This window comes from Poecile atricapillus (assembly GCF_030490865.1).
Source record: "Poecile atricapillus isolate bPoeAtr1 chromosome 36 unlocalized genomic scaffold, bPoeAtr1.hap1 SUPER_36_unloc_8, whole genome shotgun sequence".
Taxonomy (NCBI): Eukaryota; Metazoa; Chordata; class Aves; order Passeriformes; family Paridae; genus Poecile; species Poecile atricapillus.
In genome coordinates, this window is record NW_026708998.1 from 73,736 (window position 1) to 89,579 (window position 15,844).

General features: G+C 52.1%; 2 protein-coding genes across 2 annotated transcripts in view; both read left to right on the forward strand.

Moving 5' to 3' along the window:
- The window catches only part of NEURL4 (neuralized E3 ubiquitin protein ligase 4), a 68,200-nt gene extending 65,179 nt beyond the window's left edge, over nucleotides 1-3,021 (forward strand). Inside the window, exon 31 of the mRNA XM_058828556.1 lies at nucleotides 1,505-3,021. Coding sequence (XP_058684539.1) covers nucleotides 1,505-1,715 — 211 coding nt within the window. The 3' untranslated portion in view covers nucleotides 1,716-3,021. The remainder of the gene's footprint in view (nucleotides 1-1,504) is intronic.
- Nucleotides 3,022-4,893: 1,872 nt separating this feature from the next.
- LOC131574156 (G protein pathway suppressor 2-like) lies at nucleotides 4,894-15,719 on the forward strand. The gene is made up of 6 exons (XM_058828557.1): nucleotides 4,894-5,079; nucleotides 6,303-6,412; nucleotides 9,344-9,456; nucleotides 12,179-12,255; nucleotides 13,631-13,708; nucleotides 15,538-15,719. Exons 1-6 carry the CDS (start codon nucleotides 4,986-4,988, stop codon nucleotides 15,717-15,719), a joined length of 654 nt encoding a protein of 217 aa, XP_058684540.1. The 5' UTR covers nucleotides 4,894-4,985.
- Nucleotides 15,720-15,844: the final 125 nt, after the last annotated feature.

A 15,844-nucleotide genomic window follows, 5' to 3' on the forward strand; every position in this document is an offset into this window, starting at 1 on the left:
GCGGGACTATGGGAAAGGGGAGGGGTCAAGAGAAGTGGGTGGGGTCGTGGGATAGGGGCGTGGCCGCAAAAAGGGGCGGGGCCAAGAGAAGTGGGCGGGGTCTCGGGAAAGGGGCAGAGCCACATGAATGGGTGAGGTTTAAGAAAGGGGTGGAGCCACAGGAATGGGCGGGGCTTGGGAAAGGGGAGGAGCCAAGAGAAGTTGGTGGGGCCACAAAAATGGGGCGGGACCAAGTGGGCGGGGTCACGGGAAAGGGGCGGGGCCAAGAGAAATGGGCATGGCCACAGTAATGGGCGGGGTTTGGGAAAGGGGCGTGGTCACAGGAAAGGGGCGGAGCCATGTTGGAAATGGGCGGGGTTTGGGAAAGGGGCGTGGTCACAGGAAAGGGGCGGAGCCAAGTTGGAAATGGGCGGGGTTTGGGAAAGGGGCGTGGTCACAGGAAAGGGGCGGAGCCATGTTGGGAATGGGTGGGGTTTGGGAAAGGGGCGTGGTCACAGGAAAGGGGCGGGGCCATGCTGGAAATGGGCGTGGTTTGGGGAGGGGGAGGGGCCAATTGGGAGGGGATTTTGGGGGGATTTTTGGGAATTTTGGGGTGATCCGGGGAAGGATTCCTGGGGATATTTTGGGATGTTCCTGGGATATTTCAGGTTATTTTGGGTAATTTCAGGACATTTTTTATCTCCCCAGGTTCCGGGAGCCGGGCTGGTTTCAGGAGGGGGATTTTGGGGTGGATTTTGGGTTATTTCAGGATATTTTGGGTTAATTTGGGTACATTTTTTGTCTCCCCAGGTTCCGGGAGCCGGGCTGGTTTCAGGAGGGGGATTTTGGGGTGGATTTTGGGATATTTCAGGTTATTTTGGGTTATTTTGGGTTATTTCAGGATATTTTGGGGTGAATTTGGGTTAATTTTGACCCATTTTTATATCTCCCCAGGTTCCGGGAGCCGGGCTGGGTTCAGGAGGGGGATTTTGGGGTGGATTTTGGGTTATTTCGGGTTATTTCAGGATATTTTGGGTTAATTTGGGTTATTTCAGGATATTTTGGGGTGAATTTAGGTAATTTTGACACATTTTTGTCCCCCCAGGTTCCGGGAGCCGGGCTGGGTTCAGGAGGGGGATTTTGGGGTGAATTTTGGGATATTTCAGGTTATTTTGGGGTGAATTTTGGGTTATTTCAGGTTATTTTGGGTTAATTTGGGTTATTTCAGGATATTTTGGGGTGAATTTGGGTTAATTTTGACACATTTTTTGTCTCCCCAGGTTCCGGGAGCCGGGCTGGGTTCAGGAGGGGGATTTTGGGGTGGATTTTGGGTTATTTCAGGATATTTTGGGTTAATTTGGGTTATTTCAGGATATTTTGGGGTGAATTTGGGTTAATTTTGACACATTTTTTGTCTCCCCAGGTTCCGGGAGCCGGGCTGGGTTCAGGAGGGGGATTTTGGGGTGAATTTTGGGATATTTCAGGTTATTTTGGGTTGATTTGGGTACATTTTTTGTCTCCCCAGGTTCCGGGAGCCGGGCTGGCCGCGGCCCCGGGGGGCTCAGGTGGCTTTTGAGGTTTGGGTCCGTCCGGGCTCGTTCCGGGCCGGGCCCCCCTCGCTGAGCCCCCCGCCCGCCCTGGAGCCCCCCCAGGGGCTGGACCCCGGCCAGCTGGAGTGGGTGACCAAGGAGCCGGGGGCCACCGTGCTGGCCGGGCTGCTGGTCCGCGTGGACTGAGCGAAAAACACGGGAATTCATCCCAAAAAACGGGCGGATTCCCGGGAAAAACCCGGGAATTCCTTCGGAAAATATGGGGGAATTATTCCCAAAAAAAATTGTGGGAATTCTTCCAAAAACGGGGGAATTCCTTCAAAAAATGTGGGGGAATTCTTCCGAAAATGGGCAAATTTTTCCGCAAAAAAATATGAGGAGATTTCCTGAAAAAAACTGGGAATTCCTCCAAAAAAATTGGGAAAATTCCTTCAAAAAATATGGGAGAATTTCTCTGAAAAGTGAGGAATTCTTCCCAAAAAATGTGGGGGAATTTCTCTGAAAATGGGCGAATTCTTCCCAAAAAAATTGGGGGAATTTCTCAGAAAATGGGGAAATTAGTCTCAAAAATATGGGGGAATTCTTCCCAAAAAATGTGGGGGAATTCTTCCGAAAATGGGGGAATTAGTCCCAAAAAATTGGGGGAATTTCCTGAAAAAATAGGGAATTCTTCCTAAAAATATGGGGGAATTCCTTCAAAAAATTTGGGAGAATTCCTCCAAAAAATATGAGGAGATTCCCTGAAAAAACTGGGAATTCTTCCAAAAAAATTGGGGGAATTTTTTCAAAAAATATGGGAGAATTCTTCCGAAAATGGGGAAATACTTCCCAAAAAAATGGGGGAATTGTTCCAAAAAATGTGGGGGAATTTCTCTGAAAATGGGGGAATTCTTCCCAAAAATTTGGGAGAATTCCTCCAAAAAATATGAGGAGATTCCCCGAAAAAACTGGGAATTCTTGCAAAAAAATTGGGGGAATTCTTCCAAAAAATATGGGAGAATTCTTTCAAAAATGGGGAAATTCTTCCCAAAAAAATTGGGGGAATTTCTCGGAAAAATGGGGGAATTGTTCCAAAAATTTGGGGGAATTGTTCCAGAAAACATTGCAGGAATTCCTTCAAAAAATATGGGAGAGTTCTTCCCAAAAAATGGGTAATTTTTCCCCAAAAATATGGGGGAATTTCTCTGAAAATGGGGAAATTCTTGGCAAAAATTCGGGGGAATTCCTGAAAAAAATGGGGGAATTCTTCCAAAATAAAAAGAGGGAATTCCTTCAAAAAATATGGGAGAATTCTTCCCAAAAATGGGAGAATTCCATGAAAAAATGGGGGAATTCCTGCAAAAAACGATGGGGGAATCTCCTCAAATTAAAATTGGTGGAATTCCCTGGAAAAAAAAAAAAAAATGGGGGAATTTCTCCCCGGAAAAAAAAAATAAAAATTGGGGGGAATCTCCTCCCCAAAAATGGGGGAATCGCCCCAAAATCGGGGAGGGGGGGGGGAGGGGAGGGTCCTGGAGCCCAATTTTGGGGTCCCTGGAGCCGTTTTTGGGGGGTTTCGCCCCAGTTTTGGTTTGGTTTTTTTTTGGGGGGAGGGGAGGGGTCACAGCACTTGCCCCCCCCTCCCCCACTGCACAGCCCCTCCCCCCCCCCCGCCCCTCCCCCCCCTTTATTTATTGCCCAAATGTGAATCCGGGGGTGGGGGAGGGGCGGGGGGAGGGTTTTTTTGGGGGGGGGATTTTGGGGGTTTTTTTTGGGGGGGTCTGGTCGGGTTTTGGGTTTTTTTTCTTTTTTTTGTTTTATTTTTTAAAAAAATTTAATTTTTATTTAAAGCTGCTGCGGGGGAGGGGGAGGGGAGGTCTCGCCCCTCCCCCCCCTTTGCCCCTCCCCCCCCCAATAAAACCGTGAGAAAAAAATAAAAAACAAACTCCGAGTGCTCTGTGGGGGAGGGGCGGGAAAATTTGGGGTGGGGGAGGGGCAGAGAAGGGAATTGGGGGGATCAAGGGGGGGGAGGGGCGAAATCGAGACCCTCAAGGGTGGGGGAGGGGTGGGGGATTCCCCCCGGGGCTTGGGGGAGGGGCCTGAGGGAGCCACGTCTGCACACGGCACCGAAGGGGGCGTGGCTTCTCCTTATATGGGCATTGGGGCGTGGCTTGGCCTCGTTTCGCCAAAGGGAGCGTTTGATTTCCTTATATGGAAATTGGGGCGTGGTTTAGCCTCGTTTCCGAGATGGGGGCGTGGTTTTCCCCTCAGAAGGCGTTGGGGGCGTGGCTTTTCCTTAAAAGGAAATGAAGGCGTGGTTTCGCCTCGTTCTGGTAAAAGGGGCGTGGCTTCGCCTCACGGCGCGCTTGGGGCGTGGTTTAGCCTCGTTCCCGCTTTAGGGGGCGTGGTTTAGCCTCGTTCCCGCTTTAGGGGCGTGGTTTAGCCTCGTTCCCACTGTAAGGGGCGTGGTTTGGCCTCGTTCCCGCTATAAGGGGCGTGGTTTAGCCTCGTTCCCGTCATGGTGGGCGTGGTTTAGCCTCGTTCCCGTCATGCTGGGCGTGGTTTAGCCTCGTTCCCGTCATGGTGGGCGTGGTTTAGCCTCGTTCCCGCCCGGGTGGGCGTGGTTTAGCCTCGTTCCCGCTTTAGGGGGCGTGGTTTAGCCTCGTTCCCGTCAGGCTGGGCGTGGTTTAGCCTCGTTCCCGCCCGGGTGGGCGTGGTTTAGCCTCGTTCCCGCTCGGGTGGGCGTGATTTAGCCTCGTTCCCGCCCGGGTGGGCGTGGTTTAGCCTCGTTCCCGCTCGGGTGGGCGTGGTTTAGCCTCGTTCCCGCCCAGGTGGGCGTGGTTTAGCCTCGTTCCCGCTTTAGGGGGCGTGGTTTAGTCTCGTTCCCGCTATAAGGGGCGTGGTTTAGCCTCGTTCCCGTCATGGTGGGCGTGGTTTAGCCTCGTTCCCGCTCGGGTGGGCGTGGTTTAGTCTCATTCCCCTCATGATGGGCGTGGTTTAGCCTCGTTCCCGTCATGATGGGCGTGGTTTAGCCTCGTTCCCGTCATGGTGGGCGTGGTTTAGCCTCGTTCCCGTCACAGTGGGCGTGGTTTAGCCTCGTTCCCGTCACGGTGGGCGTGGTTTAGCCTCGTTCCCGTCATGGTGGGCGTGGTTTAGCCTCGTTCCCGTCATGGTGGGCGTGGTTTAGCCTCGTTCCCGTCACAGTGGGCGTGGTTTAGCCTCGTTCCCGTCACGGTGGGCGTGGTTTAGCCTCGTTCCCGTCATGGTGGGCGTGGTTTAGCCTCGTTCCCGTCACAGTGGGCGTGGTTTAGCCTCGTTCCCGTCATGGTGGGCGTGGTTTAGCCTCGTTCCCGTCACGGTGGGCGTGGTTTAGCCTCGTTCCCGTCATGGCGGGCGTGGCCCCGCGCTGAGGGCGCCGCTCCGGAAGCGGAAGCTCGGCCCGGCCCGGCCCCGCTCGCTGCCCGCGGCCCTCGCACGATGCCGGCGCTGCTGGAGCGGCCGAAGCTCAGCTCGGCCATGGCGCGGGCGCTGCACCGCCACGTCATGGTGGAGCGGGAGCGCAAGCGGCAGGGTGAGCCCGGGCGGGGCGGCCGGCAGCGGCGGGGGGAGCCCCGGGGGCGGCCGGAACCCCGCGGGCTCCCGGTGGGGCGGGGGAGGCCCGAGGGGGCCGTGAGGGGAAGGAGGCCGCGCTCGCCGGTCTCCATGGCAACAGGACCCGCCCTCGGGGTCTCCATGGCAACAGGACCCGCCCCCGGGGGGGTGTTCATAGCAACAGGCCCCGCCCTCGGGGTCTCCATGGCAACAGGACCCGCCCTCGGGGGGTGTGCATAGCAACAGGCTCCGCCCCCCGGGGTCTCCATGGCAACAAGGGCTGGGTTTGGCGTCGTTCCCATGGTAACAGGCCCCGCCCCCAGCGCCGTTCCCATGGTAACAGGCCCCGCCCCCAGGTGCCCCCCCCCGCAGAGGCCACGCCCCCTTTGAGAGGGGTCAGGGCACAGGTGGGACCCCCAAATCCCAACAGTGACCCCCAGGTGACCCCAAGTGACCACTGAGTGACTGCTGGGTGACCCCAATGACCCCTGGGTGACCCCAAATGACCCTGAGTTATCCCTGAGTGACCCCTGGGTGACCCCAAATCCCAACAGTGACCCCCGAGTGAACCCCAATGACCCCTGGGTGACCCCAAATTACCCCCGGGTGACCCCAAATGACCCCTGGGTGACCCCAATGACCCAAAATGACCCCTGGGTGACCCCACTGACCCCTGAGTGACCCAAATGACCCCAATGACCCCTGGCTGTCCCCTGGCTGACCCCAATGACCCCTGACTGACCCCTGGGTGACCCCACTGACCCCAATAACCCAAAACGACCCATGGATGACCCCTGGATGACCTCGATGACCCCTGAGTGACCCCTGAGTGACCCAAATGACCCAAAATGACCCCAATGACCCCTGGCTGACCCAAAATGACCCCTGGGTGACCCCTGGCTGACCTCACTGACCCCCCAATGACCCCAAATGACCCCTGGGTGACCTCAATGACCCCTGAGTGACCCCTGGCTGATGTCACTGACCCGGAATGACCCCAATGACCCCTGGGTGACCCCAGTGACCCCAATGACCCCAAATGACCCCTGAGTGACCCCTGGCTGATCTCACTGACCTGAAATGACCCCAATGACACCTGAATGACCCCTGGGTGACCCTGGGTGACCCAAATGACCCCTGGCTGACCCCACTGGCCCCAATGACCCCTGAGTGACCCCTGAGTGACCCCTGAGTGCCCCGCAGAGGAGGAGGAGGTGGACAAGATGATGGAGCAGAAGGTTCGGGAGGAGCAGGAGCGGCGCCGGCGCAAGGAGCTGGAGGAGAGGATGTCCCTGGAGGAGACCCGGGAACAGGTGGGGAAAATTCCCAAAATTCCATGGAAATCACCCCAAAAAAATCCCTGAAAAAATTCACACGGAATTCACCCCAAATCTCACCAAAAATCCCAAAAAAACGCTCAAAAAAACACCTAAAAGTAAAAAGAATTCACCCAAAATCCCTCCAAAAAATCCTAAAAAGTCCTTAAAAAATTCTCCTGAAAATTCCCCCCAAAGTTCTCCAAAATCCACCCAAAATCCCTAAAAAACTCCACCCCAAAATCCCAAAAAAATCCCCCAAAAATCCCAAAATTCCCTAAAAATCTCCCCAAAAAAATCCCCAGAAAAATTCACCCCAAATTCCATGAAAATCAAAATATAATCCCAAAAAAATGCTCAAAAAAATCACTTTAAAGCCAGAAAAATCCCTCCAAAAATTCCTAAAAATTCCTCCCAAAAATCCCCCCAAAATTCTCCAAAATCCACCCAAAATCCCTAAAAAAATCCCCAAAAAATCCAAAAATTCCCCAAAAATATCCCCAAAAAATCCCTGGAAAAATTCACCCAGAATTCATCCAAAATCTCAGCAAAAATCCCCACAAAAATCAGAATATAATCCCAAAAAAATGATCAAAAAAACCACTTTAAAGCCAGAAAAAATTCCTCAAAAAATCCTAAAAAATTCCTAAAAAATCCTCCCCAAAATCCCCCCAAAAATTCCTCAAAATCCTCCCAAAAATCCCTCCAAAATTCTCCAAAATTCACCCAAAATCTCTAAAAAAATCCCCAAAAAATCCTTTAAAAAAATCTGTTTCCCTGGAGGAAACCCAGGAACAGGTGGGAAAAATTCCCAAAATTCCATGGAAATCACCCCAAAAAAATCCCTGGAAAAATTCACCCCAAATCCCCCCAAAATCTCCACAAAAATCAAAATATAATCCCAAAAAATCGCTAAAATTACTTTAAAAAAATGTGCCCAAAATCTCTCAAAAAATTCCTAAAAAATTCTCCCAAAAATCCCCCTAAAAATTCTCCAAAATCCACCCAAAATAAAAAAAAAAAATCCCCCAAAAATCCCAAAATTCCCTAAAAATCACCCCAAAAAAATCCCTGGGAAAATTCACCCAGAATTCATCCAAATCTCACCAAAAATCCCCACAAAAATCAAAATATAATCTCAAAAAAATGCTCAAAAAACCACTTTAAAGCCAGAAAAAAATTCCTAAAAAATTCCTAAAAAATCCTCCCCAAAATGCCCCAAAAATTCCTCAAAATCCTCCCAAAAATCCCTCCAAAATTCTCCAAAATTCACCCAAAATCTCTAAAAAAATCCCCAAAAAATCCTTTAAAAAAATCTGTTTCCCTGGAGGAAACCCAGGAACAGGTGGGGAAAAATTCCCAAAATTCCATGGAAATCACCCCAAAAAAATCCCTGGAAAAATTCACCCCAAATCCCCCCAAAATCCCCACGAAAATCAAAATATAATCCCAAAAAAATTCTCAAAAAGCCACTTAAAAGCCAAAAAAAATTCCTAAAAAATTCCTAAAAAATCCTCCCAAAAATGCCCCAAAAATTCCCCAAAATCCTTCAAAATTCCACCCAAAAATCCAAATTTAACCTCGAAGAACCACTCAAAAATCCCCCCAAAAATTCCACCCCAAAAATCCTCCCAAAATTTCCAATCCAAAAAATCTACCCCAAAATTCCCATTTTTTTCCCCAAAATTCCCATTTTTTACCCCAATTTCAGCTGCTGAAGCTGCAGGAGAAACTTGGGGCTCAAAATTCCCATTTCCCCCTCCAAAATTCCCATTTTTTCCCCAAAAATCCAATTTTCCCCCAAAATTTCACCATTTTTTCTCAAATTTTCACCATTTTTTCCCCAAAGTTCCCATTTTTTCCCAAAATTCCCGTTTTTCACCCCATTCCAGCTGCTGAAGCTGCAGGAGGAGAAACCCCCTCAAAATTCCCATTTCCCCCTCCGAAATTCCCATTTTTTCCCCAAAAATTCCCATTTTTTCCCCAAATTTTCACCGTTTTTCCCCAAATTTTCACCATTTTTTCCCAAAATTCCCATTTTTCACCCCAATTCAGCTGCTGAAGCTGCAGGAGGAGAAACCCCTCAAAATTCCCATTTTTTCCCCAAAAATTCCCATTTTTTCCCCAAAAAATCCCATTTTTTCCCCAAAATTTCACCGTTTTTTCCCAAATTTTCACCATTTTTTCCCCAAAATTCCCATTTTTTCCCAAAATTCCCATTTTTCACCCCAATTCAGCTGCTGAAGCTGCAGGAGAAGCTGGGGGCCCTGCAGGAGGAGAAACCCCCTCCAAATTCCCATTTTTTCCCCAAAAAATCCAATTTTTTCCCCAAATTTTCACCATTTTTTCCCAAATTTTCACCATTTTTTCCCAAAATTCCCATTTTTCACCCCAATTCAGCTGCTGAAGCTGCAGGAGGAGAAACCCCCTCAAAATTCCCATTTCCCCTCCAAAATTCACCATTTTTTCCCCAAAAATTCCCATTTTTTCCCCAAAATTTCACAATTTTTTCCCAAAATTCCATTTTTCACCCAATTCAGCTGCTGAAGCTGCAGGAGGAGAAACCCCCTCAAAACTCACCATTTTTTCCCCAAAAAACCCAATTTTTTCCCCAAAATTTCACCGTTTTTCCCCAAAATTTCACCGTTTTTTCCCAAATTTTCACCATTTTTCCCAAATTTTCACCGTTTTTTTCCCAAATTTTCACCATTTTTTCCCAAAATTCCCGTTTTTCACCCCAATCCAGCTGCTGAAGCTGCAGGAGAAGCTGGGGGCCCTGCAGGAGGAGAAACCCCCTCAAAATTCCCATTTTTTCCCAAAAAATCCAATTTTTTCCCCAAAATTTCACCGTTTTTTCTCAAATTTTCACCATTTTTTCCCCAAAATTCCCGTTTTTTCCCAAAATTCCGTTTTTCACCCCAATTCCAGCTGCTGAAGCTGCAGGAGAAGCTGGGGGCCCTGCAGGAGGAGAAGCACCAGCTCTTCCTGCAGCTCAAGAAGGTTCTGCACGAGGAGGAGAAACGGCGCCGCAAGGAGCAGAGGTGGGAACGGGGGATTTTGGGGGGAATTCAGGGAATTTTGGGAAATTTGGGAAATTTTGGGAATTTTGGGGAATTTTGGGAGGATTTGGAGGAGTTTTAGGATGAATTTTGGGGGATTTGGGGTTTTTTTGGTGATTTTTGGGGTTTTTTTGATGATTTTTTTTTGGTTTTTTGTCATTTTTTGATGATTTTTGGTGAATTTTGGGAATTTTGAATGGGAATTTTGGGAAATTTGGGGGGAATTTGGGAATTTTGGAATTTTGGGGGGAATTCGGGGGATTTTGGGAAATTTTGGGAAATTTGGGGAATTTTGGGGAGTTTAGGAGGATTTGGGGGATTTTTGGTGATTTTTGGGGTTTTTTTGGTGATTTTTTGGGGGGTTTTTTGTCATTTTTTGATGATTTTTTTTTGTGAATTTTGGGTGTTTTGGGGGGAATTTGGGGAATTTTGGGGGGAATTCGGGGAATTTTGGGAAATTTTGGGGGGAATTTGGGAATTTTGGGGAGTTTAGGAGGATTTGGAGGAGTTTTAGGATGGATTTTTGGGGTTTTTGGGGTTTTTTTTGGTGATTTTTGGGGTTTTTTTTTGGTGATTTTTTGGTGATTTTTTGGGTTTTTTTTGTCATTTTTTGGTGAATTTTGGGTGTTTTTGGGGAATTTGGGAAATTTGGGGGGAATTTGGGGAATTTTGGGAGGATTTGGAGGAGTTTTAGGATGGATTTTGGGGGATTTTTGGGGGTTTGTGGGGGATTTTTGGTGATTTTGGGGGTTTTTGTTGGGTGATTTTGTTGGGGTTTTTTTGTCATTTTTTGATGATTTTGTGGTGAAGTTTGGGTGTTTTGGGGGGAATTTTGGGGGAAATTTTGGGGGGGAATTTTGGGGGAATTTTGGGAAATTTTGGGGGGAATTCGGGGGATTTTGGGAATTTTGGGAAATTTGGGGAATTTTGGGGGAATTTGGAGGAGTTTTAGGATGGATTTTTGGGGGATTTTTGGGGGTTTTTTTTGTGATTTTTGGGGGTTTTTTGTCATTTTTGGGTGATTTTTTGGTGAATTTTTGGTGTTTTAGGGGGAATTTTGGGGGGGAATTCGGGGGAGTTTGGGAAATTTTGGGAATTTTGGGGGGAGTTGGAGGTGTTGGAGGTGTGTGTAGGATGGATTGTGGGGGTTTTTGGGGGGATTTTTTTGGTGATTTTTTTGGGGGTTTTTTTTGTCATTTTTGACGATTTTTTGGTGAATTTTTGGTGTTTTAGGGGGGAATTTTGGGGGGAATTTTGGGAAATTTTGGGAATTTTGGGGGGATTTGAGAGGATTTGGAGGAGTTTTAGGTGGATTTTGGGGGATTTTGGGGAGATTTTTGGGGGTTTTTTTGATGATTTTGGGGTTTTTTGTCATTTTTTGGTGATTTTTTGGTGAATTTTTGGTGTTTTAGGGGGAATTTTGGGGGGCAAGTCAGGGAATTTTGGGGAATTTTGGGAATTTTGGGAATTTTGGGGGGATTTGGAGGAGTTTTAGGATGGATTTTGGGGGATTTTTGGGGGTTTTTTTGGTGATTTTTGGGGGTTTTTGTCATTTTTTGACGATTTTTTGGTGAATTTTGGGCATTTTGGGGGGAATTTGGGGAATTTTGGGGGGAATTCGGGGGATTTTGGGAATTTGGGGAATTTGGGTGGGGGAATTTTGGGGTATTTTGGGGGGGATTTGGAGGAGTTTAGGATGGATGTGTGGGGGATTTTTGGGGTTTTGTTGGTGATTTTGGGGGGTTTTTGATGATATATTTTTTGTTGTTTTTTGTCATTTTTTGACGATTTTTTGGTGAATTTTGGGCATTTTGGGGGAATTTGGGGAATTTTGGGAATTTTGGGGATGTTTGGGGGAGTTTAGGAGGGATTTGGAGGAGTTTTAGGATGATTTTTGGGGGATTTGTGAGGATTGTGGGGATTTTTGGGTTTTTTTGGTGATTTTTTGGGGTTTTTTTTTGTCCATTTTTTGATAATTTTTTGGTGAATTTTGGGTGTTTTGGGGGGGAATTTGGGGGGATTTGGGGTGTTTTTGGGGTGGTGTTGGGTGTTTTTGGTTGTATTTTGGACATTTTTGTGTGTTTCCAGGTGTTTTGGGTGGTTTTTGGGATATTTGGGATATTTTTGGGTGTTTTGGGGGGTTTGTTGGGATATGTTTGGGGTGGTTTTGGGTGGATTTGGGATATTTTTGGGTGTTTTGGCTGTTTTGGGGATATTTTTGGGGTATTTTGGGGTGGTTTTGGGGTGGTTTTTGGTGGTGTTTCGGGCGTTTTTGGGTGTTTTTGGGATATTTTGGGATATTTTTGGGTGTTTTGGCTGGTTTGGGGATATTTTTGGGGATATTTTGGGATATTTTCGTGTGTTTTCAGGTGTTTTTGGGGTGTTTTGGGGATATTTTGGGGACATTTTTGGGTGTTTTTGGGGATATTTTGGGATATTTTCGTGTGTTTTCGGGTGGTTTTTGGGTGTTTTTGGGATATTTTGGGACATTTTTGGCTGTTTTTGGGGTTTTGGGGTTGTTTTGGGGATATTTTTGGGGGTATTTTGGGGTGTTTTTGGGTGTTTTTGGGGTGTTTCTGGGTGGATTTGGGATATTTTTGGGTGTTTTTGGGGGTATTTTGGGGTGTTTTGGGTGTTTTCGGGTGTTTTTGGGGTGTTTTTGGGGTGTTTGGGTGTTTTTGTGCTGCTGACCCCGTTTCCGCAGTGACCTGACCACGCTGACGGCGGCCGCGTACCCCCAGAGTTTGGGGGTACCGGGGGCTCACCTGCTGGGCATGACAGGTGAGGGCTGGGGGGATTTGGGGGGTCCTGGGGGGGATTTGGGGAGGTTTGGGGGGGATTTGGGGGGTCCTGGGGGGATTTGAGGGGTCCTGGGGGGGGGGGTTGGGGAGGTTTAGGGGGTCCTGAGGGGGATTTGGGGGGTCCTGGGGGGGGGGGGGATTTGGGGGGTCCTGGAGGGATTTTGGGGGGTCCTGGGGGGATTTGGGGAGGTTTGGGGGGTCCTGGGGGGGATTTGAGGGGTCCTGGAGGGATTTTGGGGGGTCCCTGGGGGATTTGGGGGGTCCCTGGGGGGGATTTGGGGGGTCCTGGAGGGGTTTGGGGAGGTTTAGGGGGTCCTGAGGGGGATTTGGGGGGGTCCTGGGGGGGATTTGGGGGGTCCTGGAGGGGTTTGGGGGGTCCTGGGGGGGATTTGGGGAGGTTTGGGGGGGATTTGGGGGGTCCTGGTGGGGTTTTGGGGGGTCCTGAGAGGGATTAGGGAGGGATCTGGGGGGTCCTGAGGGGGATTTGGGGGATCCTGGGGGGGGTTTTGGGGGTCCTGGGGGGGGTTTGAGGGGTTTTGAGGTGATTTTGGATTGATTTGGTGATGGTTTGGGGGTTCCTGGGCTGATTTGGGGGGTTTGAGGTGGTCTTGGGGAGGTTTTTGGGGGTCCCAGGCTGATTTAGTGTCAGTTTTGGGGCTCCTGTGCTGATTTTGGGGTGGAGTTTGGGGGTCCCGGGCTGATTTTGGGGGGTCCCGGGCTGATTTTGGGGGTCCTGGGCTGATTTCGGGTCAGTTTTGGGGGTCCCAGGCTGATTTTGGGTGGGATTTTGGGGGTCCTGGGCTGATTTTGGGGGTCCTGGGCTGATTTTGGGGTGGATTTTGGGGGTCCTGGGCTGATTTTGGGTCAGTTTTGGGGGTCCCAGGCTGATTTTGGGTGGATTTTGGGGGTCCCAGGCTGATTTCGGGTCAGTTTTGGGGGTCCCAGGCTGATTTTGGGGGTCCCAGGCTGATTTTGGGGGTCCTGGGCTGATTTTGGGTCAGTTTTGGGGGTCCCGGGCTGATTTTGGGGTGGATTTTGGGGGTCCCAGGCTGATTTTGGGTCAGTTTTGGGGGGTCCCAGGCTGATTTTGGGGGTCCTGGCTGATTTTGGGGGTCCCAGGCTGATTTTGGGGTGGATTTTGGGGGTCCCAGGCTGATTTTGGGGTGGATTTTGGGGGTCCCAGGCTGATTTTGGGGTGGATTTTGGGGGTCCCAGGCTGATTTTGGGGGTCCCGGGCTGATTTTGGGGTGGATTTTGGGGGTCCCAGGCTGATTTTGGGGGTGGGTTTTGGGGGTCCTGGGCTGATTTTGGGGGTCCCAGGCTGATTTTGGGGTGGGTTTTGGGGGTCCCCGCAGGCAGCCCGGGGGGGCCCCCGCTCGGGGCTCATCGGGGCCGATCGAGCCAAGCAAATGTTCGGACCCCCCGTGATCAGCGTGAGTTGGGGGTCCCGGGGGGATTTTGGGGGGTACTGGGGGGTCCTGGGGGGATTTTGGGGGTCCCCAAAGGGATGGAGGGTGGGGGGAGGGTCCCTGTAGAAGTTGGGGGGGTCCCAGGGGGGCTTTGGGGAGGGTGTGAGGGTCCCTGGGGGGGGTTTGGGGGGGTCCCTGGGGGGGTTTTGGGGGGTCCCTGGGGAGGTTTTGGGGGTCCCTGGGGAGGGTTTGGGGGTCCCTGGGGAGGGTTTGGGGGTCCCAGGGGGGTTTTGGGGGTCCCTGGGGAGGTTTTGGGGGTCCCTGGGGGGGGTTTTGAGGGGTGGTTTTGGGGGTCCCTGGGGAGGTTTTGGGAGTCCCTGGGGAGGTTTTGGGGGTCCCTGAGGGGGTTTTGGGGGTCCCTGGGGAGGTTTTGGGGGTCCCTGGGGGGGTTTTGGGGGTCCCTCCCCAAATCCTGGGCCCCCTCCTCAATTTTCCCCCCCAATTGCTCAACCCCCTGAGCCCCCCCCCAGATCTCGGGGATCCCTCCCCAATTCCTGAGCCCCCTCCCCAAATCCTGACCCCAAATCCCTGAGCCCCTCCCCCCTCCCTGAGCCCCCTCCCCAAATCCCTGAGACCCCTCCCCAAATCCCTGAGACCCCTCCCCAAATCCTGACTCCAATTCCTGAGCCCCCTCCCCAAATTCCTGAGACCCTCCCTGAGCCCCCCCAAATCCCTGAGCCCCCTCCCCGATCCCTGAGCCCCCTCCCCAATTCCTGCTGACCCCTCCCCAGTCCCAGCTCCCTCCCCAAATCCCTGAGCCCCTTCCCCTGACCCCTCCCTGAGCTCCTCTCCAATCTGAGCCCCCTCCCCAAATCCCTGAGCCCCCTCCCCAAATCCCTGAGCCCTTCCCTGAGCCCCCCCCAATCCCGGAGCCCCCTCCCCAAATCCTGACCCCAATCCGAGCCTCCTTCCCCATCCCTGAGCCCCTCCCCAATCCCTGAGCCCCTCCCCAATTCCGAGCCCCAATCCGAGCCCCTTCCCCCCCTCCCTGAGCCCCCTCCCCAAATCCTTCCCCCAATCCCTGAGCCCCTCCCTGAGCCCCCTGCCCCCTCCCTGAGCCCCCTCCCCCATTCCTGACCCCAATCTGAGCCCCTCCCCCCTCCCTGAGCCCCCTCCCCAAATCCTTCCCCAAATCCTGAGCCCCTCCCCCCTCCCTGAGCCCCCTCCCCAATTCCTGACCCCAAATCCCTGAGCCCCCTCCCCAATTCCTGACCCCAATCCGAGCCCCCTCCCCAAATTCCTGAGCCCCTTCCCCTGACCCCTCCCTGAGCCCTTCTCCAATCTGAGCCCCCTCCCCAAATCCCAGAGCCCCCTCCCCAATTCTTCACCCCGATCCGAGCCCCCTCCCCCATCCCTGAGCCCCCTCCCCAATTCCTCACCCCAATTCCTGAGCCCCCTCCCCAAATTCCTGAGCCCCCTCCCCAAATTCCTGAGCCCCCTCCCCAATTCTTCACCCCAATCTGAGCCCCCTCCCCCCTTCCTGAGCCCCCTCCCCAATTCCTGAGCCCCCTCCCCAATTCCTGAGCCCCCTCCCCAATTCCTGACTCCAATTCCTGAGCCCCCTCCCCAAATCCCTGAGCCCCCTCCCCAATTCCTGAGCCCCCTCCCCCCTCCCTGAGCCCCTCCCCAATCCCTGAGCCCCCTCCCCAATCCCTGAGCCCCCTCCCCAGTCCCAGCCCCCTCCCCAAATCCCTGAGCCCCTCCCCCCTCCCTGAGCCCCTCCCCCATTCCTGACCCCGATCTGAGCCCCTCCCCCCTCCCCTCCCCCCCCGCTGACCCCTCCCCTTTTCCAGCCGCGCCATTTTGGGGCTCAGCCGCCCTTTGGGGCCGGGGGGGACCCCGGAGCTTTTGGGGGGGCCCAGGGGGGTCCCGGCCCCGCCCCCTTCGCCGTGGGGCAGAGCCCCGCCCCTCCCCCACCCTTCCCCCCCGCCCAGCCCCCACCGGCCTACGGAGGAGCCCAACAGCTGCGGCGTGAGAACTGGGGGAACTGGGAGGGACTGGGAGGAACTGGGAGGGAACTGGGAGAGGATTGGGAGGGAACTGGGAGGGACTGGGAGGGACTGGGAGGGACTGGGAGGGGACTGGGGGGGACTGGGAGGA

Excerpts from the sequence above, each read along its gene's own strand:
- LOC131574156 (XM_058828557.1), top strand. The coding sequence starts at position 4,986 with ATGCCGGCGCTGCTGGAGCGGCCGAAGCTCAGCTCGGCCATGGCGCGG. Across the intron at positions 9,457-12,178 it reads CGGCGCCGCAAGGAGCAGAG|TGACCTGACCACGCTGACGG; the intron begins GTGGGAACGGGG and ends CCGTTTCCGCAG. Across the intron at positions 13,709-15,537 it reads TCGGACCCCCCGTGATCAGC|CCGCGCCATTTTGGGGCTCA; the intron begins GTGAGTTGGGGG and ends CCCCTTTTCCAG.